Source organism: Schistocerca gregaria, chromosome 4 (assembly GCF_023897955.1).
Source record: "Schistocerca gregaria isolate iqSchGreg1 chromosome 4, iqSchGreg1.2, whole genome shotgun sequence".
NCBI classification, from domain to species: domain Eukaryota; kingdom Metazoa; phylum Arthropoda; class Insecta; order Orthoptera; family Acrididae; genus Schistocerca; species Schistocerca gregaria.
This window is the reverse complement of record NC_064923.1, coordinates 24,341,282-24,354,571: the sequence shown is the minus strand read 5'-3', so window position 1 is coordinate 24,354,571 and position 13,290 is coordinate 24,341,282. Positions and strand designations below refer to the sequence as shown.

The 13,290-nt window shown below is 45.7% G+C and overlaps 1 protein-coding gene across 1 annotated transcript in view; it reads left to right on the top strand.

Moving 5' to 3' along the window:
• Positions 1-12,718, top strand: part of LOC126266697 (uncharacterized) — a 73,661-nt gene extending 60,943 nt beyond the window's left edge. The window contains exon 4 of the mRNA XM_049971139.1: positions 12,588-12,718. Coding sequence (XP_049827096.1) covers positions 12,588-12,718 — 131 coding nt within the window. The remainder of the gene's footprint in view (positions 1-12,587) is intronic.
• Positions 12,719-13,290: the final 572 nt, after the last annotated feature.

Below are 13,290 nucleotides of genomic sequence, written 5' to 3'. Positions count from 1 at the left end.
AGAGCGTTCCCCTCCCTGGCCACTCCATGGAAGGAACAAATGGCTAAAGATGGCAGCGAAGGTTATTCACCCCAGTACCTCACCTGTACATAAGTTGATGGGCAATCATTAATGTCAACGAAGCCTCAGGTTTTTGTGGAGCATTTAGAGGACAAGTTTGAGGAGGTGAGGGCTTGTCGAAAATGCGTTCTGAGGCAGTTTTGAAAGAAAGAGCATCCTTTGCCCAGTCATGACAGTTACTTGCTTGTGACAAGTTGGGGGATGTTTCAGTTACCATCGTGCCCCATAAGAGTTTAAATATGGTCTAGGGCATTATATTCCACAAGGATCTTCTTTTGCAGTCTGACAATGACCTCCCATCAACCTAGAACAAAAAGGTGTTCACTTTCTCTGGCGCGTCCATTGAGATCTGAGGGATAATCAGGAAGCCACAAGTGTCTTCATCTTGGCCTTCAAGGATGATGCATTACCTGAAAAGGTCAAGGTGATGGCTTACCGCTGTGTTCTGAAGCGTATATCTCTCCTTCGATGCAGTGTTTTAAATGCTAGAAGTTTGGGCATATGTCATCCTGGTATACTTCCAGCGTGTTGATATTGTGGACGTCCTTTGCATCCCAATACCCCCTGTGCCCTGCCTCCCATCTGTATTAACGGCGGAGAACACCATTCCCCTTGCTCTCTGGACTATCGGATTTTACAGAAAGAACGGAGGATTACGTAATATAAGACTCTGGATCGCCTGACATACACTGATACATTGAGGCTAAACTGAAATACGAGAGACTCCATCCTGTGCATATGACATCAACCTAACTGCTGTTGCGACATCGGTTCTACCATCTCCCATTTCATTGTGTACAGTTGGCTCTCAGAGCTGTCAGACTCCACCTGCCCCCTTGATGGTGGGGGACATTTCCGTCCCTGTTGCTCCTGCACCACGTACTTCAGGAGCAACGCCCCCTCCCCCAATAATCGGGGACACCAGTCCCCACTTCTCACTTAGAGAAGCGTGTGTCTTCTTTGGTTCCTCTCACCAGGAAGGGGTCCCTTGGGTCACTCCCTTCCTGAGTTCTGACCAGTGGAAAAGTGGACGCCCACCAGTGGCTGAAGCAACCACACACAGGTGGCTGGTCATAGAGTTTCACGGTCCTCCCCATTCCCTGAGACTGACCCAGTGAAGCCCTCCCAGCTGGATCTATCGAAGAACCAGCAGGAGAAACCAAACAAGAAGAAGGCAGCCAGGAATCCTGACCTTGCCGTGGCACCCATTCCACTGCTCCCTACAAGCTCTGCGTCTGAGGAAGAGGTGGAGATTCTGGCGTCTGCTGAGGACCTAGATCTCGCTGGACCCTCAGACACAATGCATGTCACTCACACAGGTACTCAATCGATGGCAGCAGGTGACCCTGAGTCGTGACCTGCCTCCTTGAGCGCTTCCCGTCTTTCCAGCCTAATCATGACGTCATCCTCCAGAGGAATTGCAGTGGTTTTTCCAACCACTTCGCTGAACTAAGGCTGATTTTGAGCTCAACGCCTGCTCTCTGTATTTCCCTCCAAGAAACCTGGCTCCCAGCAATGCAAACCCATGCCCTTTGTGGCTATCAGGGGTTTTATAAAATTCAGACTGACTGTAACAGGGCGTCAGGTGGCATATGCCTGTATGTCCTTATCTCTGTTTACTCTGAATCAGTGAATCAGCTTTAGAGGCTGTTGCTGTGAGGATAAGGACAATCTTGGATATTACTGTCTGCAATGTCTACCTTACTCCAGATGGTGAAGTACCTCTTAATGAATTGGCTCTGATGATTTCCCAACTCCCCCCACCATTCCTACTTTTGGAGGACTTGAATGCCTATAAACCCTTGGAAGGTGGGGCCGTGATTACTGGCGGGGGTAGAGATGTTGAGAATCTTCTCTCTCAGCTCGACCTCTGTCTCCTAAATACTGGAGACCCCACACACTTCAGTGTGGTTCATGGCACTTATACGACCATTGACCTCTCGCTTTGCAGCGCAGGATTTTCACCATCCATCCATTGGAGGGTTCATGGCAACTTGTGTGGTAGTGACCACTTTCCGATCTTCATGTCACTACCCCAGCGTCACAGTTCTGGATGTCTGCTGTGATGGGCCCTTAATAGGGATGATTGGCTGGCGTTCACATCTGCTGTCACTTCTGACACTCCCACTCATGGCGCTATTAATGTGGTGGTCGAGCAGGTCACTGTGTCGATCGTATCGGCTGCAGAAAGCGCGGTTCCTCTTTCTTCTGGGTGCCCTCAGTGTAAAACTGTGCCTTGGTGGTAGCTGGAAATCGCTGAGGCCATCAAAGTTCGTAGGTGGGCCCTCCAACTACACAAGCGGCATCCATCGTTGGAGACTGCCCGGGTGTGGGCTCGGACAAAGCATGCCAAATTCAGAAGCACGCAAAATCCTCATGACTGGCTAAGTTTCACGGAACCTCGAAATTTAGTGTGGACGTCAATGTGAGATGCTTTTAATAGTTTCCACAATGAAACATTGTCTCAAAATATGGTAGAAAATCCGAAGAGATTCTGGATGAATGTAAAGTACACCAGTCGCAAAAAAGAGTCAATACCGTCACTGCGCAATAGCGATGGAAATGTTACCAAAGATGGTGCTACTAAAACGGAGTTACTAAACACAGTTTTCCATAATTCCTTCACGTTAGAAGACGAAGTAAATATTCCACAATTCGGAACCAGAACAGCTGTTAGCATGAGTGACATAAAAGTAGATGTCTTAGGTGTTGCGAAAGAACTCAGATCGCTTAAGAAAGGCAAGTCTTCTGGCCCAGATGGTAACCAATCAGGTTCCTTTCAGCGTATGCAGACACAAGAGCGCCTTTCCTAGCAATCCTATACAACTGCTCACTTGATGAAAGGTCTGTTCCTAAAGACTGGAAAGTAGCACAGATCACAGCGATATTCAAAAAATGAAATAGGAGTAACCGATTGAATTACAGACCCATATCACTGACCTCTATTTGCAGTAGGATTTTGGAGCATATACGATACTTGAACATTATGAATCACCTTCGAGCAAATGACTTATTGATACATAACCAACACGGATTTAGAAAATATCGTTCTTGTGCAACTGCATGAAGTAATGAGTGCTACCGGCAAGGGATCTCAGATCGATTCCATATTCTTAAATTTCCAGAAGGCTTTTGATACCGCTCCTCACAAGCGACTATTAATCAAATTGCGTGCATATGGAGTATCGTCTAAGTTCTGTGACTGGATTGGTGATTTCTTCTCAGCGAGGTCACTGTTCATAGTGATAGACGGTAAATCATCGAGCAGAACAGAAGTGATTTCTGGCGTTCAGCAAGATAATGTCATGGGCCCTCTGCTGTTCCTGATTTACATAAATGATCTAGCTGATAATCTGAACAGCCCCCTTAGATTGTTTGCAGATGATACTGTAATTTACCATCCAGTAAAATCATCAGACCATCAATTCCAATTGCAAAATGATCTAGAGAGAATTTCTGTATGGTGCGAAAAGTGGCAACTGGCACTAAACAAAGAAAAGTGCAAGGTCATCCACATGGGTACTAAAAGAAATCCGATAAATTTCGGGTATACGATAAATCGCACAAATCTATGGACTGTCAATTTGACTAAACACCTAGGAATTACAATTACGAGCAACTTGAGTTGGAAATACCACATAGATAATATTGTAAAGAAGACGAAACAAAGAGTGCAATAAAATAAGAGAAATTAGCGCTCGAACGGAAAGATTTAGCTGTTCCTTTTTCCCATGCGCCATTCGAGAGTGGAATGATAGGGAAGTAGTATGAAAATGGTTCGATGAACTCTCTGTCAGGCACTTAAGTGTGAATTGCAGAGCAACCATGTAGATGTAGATGTAGATGTAGATGTAAAATGTTTATTCTCCCTTCAATGTGTTTTTGCTGGAAATAAGACACCACACGCACCATACTCAATAACATATTTTCGGAACTTGATAAATCTTCTTTGTTTAGGTATGTCCTATGTTTGCTTTATATTTTTAAAAGTCATATTCCTAAGGTCACTAGGAACGATATATTTGCTTTACAAAATTTTGTAAATCTTACTTTCCTCATAGTAGAGAGATTCCATTGTATGGGTGTCTGGTACCGAGTGCTGTGGGTTTCGAAACCGCATCAGACGGCATAGAACTCGATGACCACTAGAGGTCTCTGTAGCAGTCGCGCCGTAAGCTGTGGCTGCGTGAGCTCCTGGCCTCGAGGCTAACGTGAGAACGCCACTGTGAAGCACGTGGTCCCAGCGGCCAGTAGCGACGTATGCTGTCGTCTATTTATGCAGCTGTCTCTCACTCGGCTAGCCACGGATGCAGATCCTCTACAACTCCCATAAACTTGATCCCCCTCACCCGCTTGTCTCTCCCATCCTCTCCCACCCCCGCCCACTGCCACGCCTGTATTCCCATCTTCCACGTGCTCTCCATCTCTCCATTCTCCATACCCTCACCTATACTGGCTTCCACCAACTCCCCCTCCCTGATGATGTCCTTCTCCCCTCCATCTCCCCCTCCTACCAATTTTGATCCTCCCCGTCCACACCCTGTGTTTTTTCCTTAGGGCACCCTCTCTGCCTTCTCTTTCTCCTCCCTTCCTTCGCCCCTCCTCCCCCTGGGCTTCCCCTACCCCCTCCCCATACATTCTTCCTTCCACCTTCCATCTCCTCTGCCACTGGCAACTACACCCTCCCCTCCCCTTCCTCCCCCACCTTCTCCCCTTTTGGCAGGTCCCCGGACCCGTCAAGTCAACATTCGTGCGCCAGAGATCATCACCATCAGTTCTTTGTGTGTGCCGTCGTGTTAGTGCCTCAGTGTTTTCACTGCCCACGTTCCATCGTTCACGTGTGTCATTTCAGTCATCAGTGTTTGTGTACAAGTGCTGAACGTTTTTTATTTTACTACACCTGTAAATGGCTCCATGTTTTTTGCTCACGTGTCTACTGTTTTTTGTCCACCATTATGTTTTGTTTTTCTATATCTTCCTTGTTTCTGTTTGTACTATCTGTGACCGAAGAGCGGCATAATATTGCCGCTGCCGGCCCACCTTTTGTATAAAGTGTTACAATAACAATAAAGAAAAAAAATTGTGAGGTAGTCTGGTGTTCACATTGAATTGGTTGATCTACATCTACATGACTACTCTGCAATTCTCATTTAAGTGCTTGGCAGAGGGTTCATCGAACCACAACCATACTATCTCTCTAGTATTCCACTCCCGAACAGCGAGCGGGAAAAACGAACACCTAAACCTTTCTGTTCGAGCTCTGATTTCTCTTATTTTATTTTGATGATCATTCCTACCTATGTAGGTTGGGCTCAACAAAATATTTTCGCATTCGGAAGAGAAAGTTGGTGACTGAAATTTCGTAAAAAGGTCTCGCCGCGACGAAAAACGTCTATGCTGTAATGACTTCCATCCCAACTCGTGTATCATATCTGCCACACTGTCTCCCCTATAACGCGATAATACAAAACGAGCTGCCCTTTTTTGCACCCTTTCGATGTCCTCCGTGAATCCCACCTGGCAAAGGATCCCACACTGCGCAGCAATATTCTAACAGAGGACGAACGAGTGTAGTGTAAGCTGTCTCTTTAGTGGACTTGTTGCATCTTCTAAGTGTCCTGCCAATGAAACGCAACCTTTGGCTCGCCTTCCCGACAATATTATCTATGTGGTCCTTCCAACTGAAGTTTTTCGTAATTTTAACACCCAGGTACTTAGTTGAATTGACAGCCTTGAGAATTGTACTATTTATCGAGTAATCGAATTCCAACGGATTTCTTTTGGAACTCATGTGGATCATCTCGCTTACAGACATTGTGTTTACATTGAGTGTGCTTTCTTCCTGTTTATGAGGGGATGTTATTTTAATTTCTTGAGGTTCAGTCTTGGGACCCCATTGTTTAATACTTTCTTGTTGATCTTGGTGTCTTCTTGGTTGTCTGTCATCGTGCTTGTCCTTCTATTCCCATTCGTCTGACTTGTTTGTTCGCCGGCCGCTACCATTCGGTCCCACCACATTTTTGTTAGTGGCAATCCCCCAACCGTTCCTGCCGTGGTTACAACATTTTGGTGACAAGGTAAACAGTAATAGTTGTTCGCATGGAGGCTAAGTTGGTCTGTCTGTTGCAATAACAACAGTAGCAGCTCGTGCAGCAGCAGCAGCCTCCAGTTAGTCAAATTACAAAAGTCGATGTGGTTGCTAATGGGTACAGTTGATGCCCGGGACGCATTACCACAACAGCTTCCAAGTCCTCGGGTGTCCGATGCTTTCCCAACATCCGCTGTCATTCCCAACTTTTGATGACGCTAGAGAAGACTGTAAAACATACTTACATTGGGTGAAACAACATTTCACGGCTTTTCAAATCACGGATGACCCACTGCAGTGGCCATTGTTTTTGTCTTGGGCCACCCCAGACACATTCTTTCTTCTCCGCAAGTTGGCACCCTTGTCTGATCCTGTAGCTCTCTCTTTCTAGGAGATATGCCTTTTGCTGACAAACTATTATTCACAGTGCTACTATGTGGTAGCCCCTCAGCAGGAGTTCCACCAGTGCCATAAACAGCCTGGACAATCATATCGTTCCTGGGTCATGGACTTGCAGGATGTCAGCCATCAATGTGATTTTAAATGCACCAATCAGCAATGTAAGGCTTCGTATGTGGACTCCCTGATCCAGGATGGGGTGGTTCAGCTGGCTCCCGATACTGAGGTCCACACTGAGGCATTGACACTCAATAATCCCTCATTGGAAGAGATTCTCCGAATTGCCCACTCATCTGAAATTGCTGGGGTGGCTAATGAGTGTCTCAAGGCTCAGCTGCGAGTGGCGGCGATCGATGCATCTCTGTGGGTTTCACCCTTGCAATGTCGATGTGGCCCAGCCAACAGAGGCCAGTGCCATTGGGACTCCTCTTGGTCTGATATCCCTATGGTATCAGAGCTGGTCGTGTGGCCAGCTTCCATCTTGCCCATAGTGCTTTACCGCACATGCTCGAGCTGATTACCCCCATTGCTGGAAAACGTGCATGCTGCGTAAGAAGGAGGGCCACATGTGATCTATTTGTCATACTCGTTCGACTCACCCCTGTCCTTCCCCTAATGGGCCTCAGGATACAGTACATGCTCTGCAATCAGTCGTCCCACTGGGGGACCCATCAGTACGGAGTCTACTCCTCACGCTCCGCCTTTTTACCGAGGATGTCAGTTTTCAGGTTGGCATTGGGGCCATCATCTCCCGGATAAATATTGCATTGTATAGTCTTCTGGACTCTCCTGCATTGCTGCCGCCCTCTTGATGTTTGGTTGCCTGTGGTGACGGTTCCATTCCCCTTTGTGAACAGTCCACTTACAAACATGTTCCCTGGTTCTTTACCCTATTTGTCGTCGACCATCCGTCGGCTTCAAATATTTTTGGACTAGATGCATTTCAACTGTTTGGCTTTTCAATTTCCTATGAAGTTATGGTCATTTCCACGGCTGTTCCATTTCAGAACTTGGACGATCTGTGCTCGGCTCTTGCATTATTGTTTGTGACATATCTCGGATGTGCTTCACATTTTGAGCACACATCACACTTCAGCCAGATGTGCAGCCAAGCTTTTTCCAGGCCAGACCCATTCTGGTGGCCTCACAGCTAGCTATCATGCAGGAACTTCATCGGCTCCAGGCTGCTGGCGTCCTCAAGTCTGTGACATACAGTGCTTGGACGACACCATTGGTGGTCGTATGGAAACCCAATGGGTCCCTTCAGCTGTTTTGGGACTTCAGTGCTACTGTCAATGCTCAGTCCTTAGGAGACACCTACCCCATTTCCCGACAGGAAGACCTTCCCGCCAAGCTTGTGGGGACGAGTACTTTTCTAAGATCAACCTGGCTGAGGCATACCACCAGTTACCTTTGGATTCCAATTCCTTGAACATCTTGGTTATCAACACACCTTTTGGCATATACAAGTACAAGCGCCTTCCATTTGGTGTCTCTTTAGTGCCAGCTAATTTGAAAATGGTTCCTGGAGCAGCCTATGCCACAGCCTATCCCACCCTGCGTTAATTATCTAGAGGACATATCGGTCACCGGGCGTTCCTGCCAGGAACATTTGCACAACCTCAGCACCTTATTTAACGCTCTGCAATCAGTGGGTTTACGCTGTCACCTGGACAAACGTTGTTTTTTTTCCAACTAGAAGTGAAATACTTAGGTCACTGGCTTAGAATATTACTCGTCGGTTGTGGACTGACTTCATCCCCTGGCACTACCTGTCCCACTGGCTATCCATGGTTGATGGTGTCCTTCTGTTGGCCACGGAGTTGGATGCCCATCGGGTGGTCATCCCTCCAGATTTTCGGCATCATGTGCTCAGTTTGTTACACCCTGGGCACTGGGGTATGTCCTGCATGAAAGTTTTGGCTCGCCAGCATGTGTATTGGCCTTAAATTGATGGCAATATTTAACGCCTGGTTCACGGGCACACTGTGTGTGCCTGTCACCAGACAAGCCCCCTTCAGTCATTCGCACCCTAGCCTGTGCCTCACCGGCCCTGGGATAGCATCCATCTCGGTTTTGTGGGCCCATTTTTGGGGTCCATGTGGTTACTTATCGTTGATAACTACTCCAAATACCCATATGTCGTTTGCATGGCAGCTATGACCATAGAGGCCATGCTCATGGCCCTCACCTAGGTTCTCGCCATTGAGGGCCTGCCTCACATGTTGGTCTTCTATAATGGCCCCCAATCCACGACATTCTCCTTCCACGACTTCTGTCAGGTCAACGGTATCAAACATATCCGTAGCCTACCTTTCCACCCTTCCTCCAATGGTGCAGCAGAAAGGCTTGTCCGCACATTTAAACAACAGTTGACAAAGGTAGTGGAAACATCTCTAACCACATCAGCCCTCATCCTGTTCTTGAGCACATATCCCAACACACCAATTGACGGACATAGTCTGACAGAGCTCCTCCATGGGTGACAGTTGCATACCCTGCTCCATTTGCTGAAGCTGTCAACTTCCCATCCCACTCCTAGCCATCTCAGCGTTACACCCCCAGCATGGCCTTGTGGGCCCGCATGTAAGGGAGCAAGGTGGGCTGTGCGCCTGCCATGGTCGTCATTTACCAGGGGGCATAGTTTGATTTCGTGAGGTTATCTCTTATGACCCTGTTGCTTAATACTTTTTTGTTGATCTTGGTGCCTTGCTTGATTGTCTGTCATCTTGATTGTCCTTCCATTCCATTCTTGTTTGTTCACAGCCGCTCCAGTCGATACCACCACATTTTGGTTACTGGTAACCCGTGGCATTGCTGTTGCAGTTACAACAGGTGGCAATGTTTATTTTCACATCCACTGGGTGTTTGGTGTAAGGGAACCATCACATCCAGCATACTGACTACTGGGGAGACTGGGAAATTCTTCTTTCTTCTTGTATGTTCTCATTTACTTACACTCTTATCAGTTATATTCATCAAGTTCACAGTCGAATAATTTATTTGTTCTTTGAAATGTTGTAAATTTTTTATCCTTTACAGCTGGGTAATGTTGTTGTTTGGCTACAATGTTTATTCTCACTTCAACAGGTTTTCAGTGGAAATGAGACACCACATGTACCATACTACCAGATTTTTTAAAATTGATTAATCAGCTTTGTTTATATATGTCCTTACTTTGTATTGTATTTTTGATAGTCATATCCCTATGTTCACCAAGAACAATCTATTTGCAATACAAAACATAGTAAATGGTTCTTTCCTCACACCAGGGAGATTCCATTGTATGGGTGCAATGTTTATTTTCTCATCAACTGTGTTTTGGTGAAGGGAACCACCACATCCCTCATACTGACTACTGGAGATAATTGGAAAATCTTCTCTCTTCTGGTATGTTCTTCTTTTACTTGGCATTCTTATCAGTTACATTCTTCCAGTCCACAGTGGAAAAATTTATTTCATTTATGAAATGTTCAAAATTTTTTACATTACAGCGGGGTGATGTGGTTGTGTGGCTAAGTTGATTATTATCCCTTGACTGGGTTTTGTGGTGGAAATGACATACCACGTTCACCTTATTAACTAACAGATTATCAGAGCTTGATAAACAAGCTTTGATGAATTATTCTCTGGTTATCAGCTGAGTGGTAGCGTCACCTTGTCGCAACGTTTCAATGAGTTTCGTACCCATCATCTTCTGGCGAAGTGACGCGATGCTGTGTTCTGCATATCTATATAGCTGCTTGGCTGTCATCCACTACTGTCGACCAGCCAATCACATTCTTCCAGCAGGGAGTACCGCGTGGGTATTAGTGGGGGCAGGGGCTGCGGCGCTGCCCAGTATCTAGACCAGGTGGCTATCCAATCTGTCTGCGGATGCCACTGCCTTTGGATCAGAGTGTTCCTGATGTATTTTGTCAATTGTGGAATTCCAAACTGCACTGAGCTGAAAACTGCTACCCTTTTTTACTAAATTGTTGTGCAGACGTATCTCCACTGCCTCTTTGAAGATCGAGTCCCAGAAACTGTTGATGCTGCACAGCTTCTTCGAATGTGTGTCCCTTGATAATGCTATGTTTTGCTACCGCGGACTTGTTTGTCTGTCCTAGTCATACATTTCTGATGTATCATTGTATCTACCTGATATATTCCATTCCACATTCGCACTCAATACTGTAAATGTGCAGTGTCTGCAACCCCAGCTGAACTTTGGTTGAGCCAAGAATATCTTTGACTTTTTTGGTGCACGAAAGATGGTCGTTATTTTGGACCACGACCTCACATACCGGAAAGTATATCAACAGCCGTTATTTTGTGCTTCTTTAATATTTTTATGATCTTGGCTGTTGGCAGTCCAGCACAAGGCAGAAACGCCACACATTTTGCTTCGTCTATTTCTTGTTTCTCCTTGTCTGCATGCAAGGCGTATCTTATTTGTGTCACAGTGTAGCTCTTAAAGAAGGTTTCCCGCAAATGTGCTAACTCACATGGCAAACTCTCGCTCTCACAGATTGACTTAGTTCTTTGTACAAAGGTGTTCATCACTGTGTTACATTTTGCTGGATGGTGGCAACTCCAAGCATTGAGATTTAAGTCTGTGTGCATCTTCTTCCTGTAGACCAAATGTCCCAATGTACTGTCCAGATTTTTCCTGGTCAAAATATCCAAGAAGGGAAGGCAGCCATTCTCTTCTACCTCCATGCTAAATTTGATGCTATCATGTACATCATTGAGATGGTGTAGGAACTGTTGTGGTTGGCACGAGAGCCAACCGTGTTTTTCTAAAGGAGGCCGATATGCACGCATTTTAGCTCACGCAGGCTGGCGTGAGGTCTGGAACATGACAAGGTAATTAGAATTGAGAAAAACAGTCGTAGCTGGTGGAATAATCCATTAATGGAAAATGTCACTCTTTATGGTACATGATTCACAATATCAATAGTACAGATGCTGGCACCTTGCTAGGTCATAGCAAATAACGTAGCTGAAGGCTATGCTAACTATCGTCTCGGCAAATGAGAGCATAGAAGTCAGTGAACCATCGCTATCAAAGTCGGCTTTACAACTGGGGCTGAGTGCTAGGAAGTCTCTCTAGACCTGCCGTGTGGCGGCGCTCGGTCTCCAATCATTGATAGCGGTGACACGCGGGTCCGACCTGTACTACCGGACCGCGGCCGATTTAAAGACTACTACCTAGCAAGTGTGGTGTCTGGCGTTGACACCACAGGAACTCCTATAGTTTTTTCATGCCATGGGGCCACACTACAAAAGTGTCATTGACGTATCTGTAGAACACCTTTGGTTTATGGCAGATAGTGTTCAATGCCACATTTTCAGTGCTCCATGCACAAGTTGGCATACCTGGGGCCAGAGGGGAACCCATGGTAACACCATCTGTTTGTTGATAGAATTTCCCACCACATTTGAACTACATTGTGGTTAACACAAGACAAAAGAGTCTGAGTGTGTCCTCATTGAAGTGATCTTCAAGTAGAGCTACGGAATCATCCAGAGGCACACGGGTGAAAACAGAAGTGACATCAAAGCCAGGTAGTAGATCCTTCTCGTCCAGGCATAACTCTTGGAGTACCTTAACAAATTCCATTAAGTTCTTGACATGGGGAGAGCAATGACCCACGAGTGGTTTTAACAGGTGTGCTAGGTGCTTGGCTACACCATACATCAGAGAATTTATGGTGTTCTATATAGGATGTAGTGGGACATTCTCCTTATGGATCTTTGGGAGGGCATACTGTCGTGGTGGAACCGGTGCCTGAGGGTAAAGCTTCCTGATGGTGTTTCTGTCAAGTCCTGAGCTATTGAGAAGGTCGATGGTGTTGCCTGTAACAGAAGCAATTGTGTCTTTCCCCACTTCTTTGTATGCTGGATCTTGCAGTAAGATATAGATCTTCTACCAGTAATCTTCTGACTTCAGTAGGACTGTCGCATTGCTTTTGTCTGCCTTCTAAGACCGCTACACCCCTGTCATCATGAAAGTTCATCAGTGCCTTGTGCTCTTCTAATGTAATGTTGTTCTCAGGCATTCTTGCTTTCTCGAGTTCCCTGCTGGTCTCCCTCCTCACTCCCTCGGATGATCTCAGCGGGAGTCCACATGTGGCTTGCTCGACATATAGATATGCAGAACAAAGCATCCCAACACTTCACCAGTAAATGATGGGTATGAAACTCATTGAAACATTGCGATAAGACAACGCCACCACTTGGCTGATAACGCAAGAAGAATGCGTAAGTGGAATACGCCAAGAAAGACTGCACTCACATAAATGTGCTTTGTTTAGGAATGTCCTTCCTTTGCGTTATATTTTACATATTCATATCCCAATATTCACTAAGAAGAAAATATTTCTCTCCTTGAAGCAGGGAAATTACATTGTATGTCTGCAATTTTTTTTCCGTCGACTGGGTACCACCAAATCTACATCTACATCTACATCCAAACTCCGCAAGCCACCTGACGGTGTGTGGCCAGCATAATGCCTACGGGAGTAACTAGGAAAATCTTCTTTCTTTTGGTATATCTTTATAATGAGACACCGCATGTACAATATTAACTAACAGATATTCCAAACTTCTAAATCTTCTTAATTATGTATGTCCTTCTATTGCTTTATATTGTTAAAAGTTTTATCAGTATGTTAACAAAGAAAAATTTATTTTCTTGACATGATGGAGTAAATCTATCTCTCCTCACAGAAGCGAGATTACATTGCATGGGTGCAATG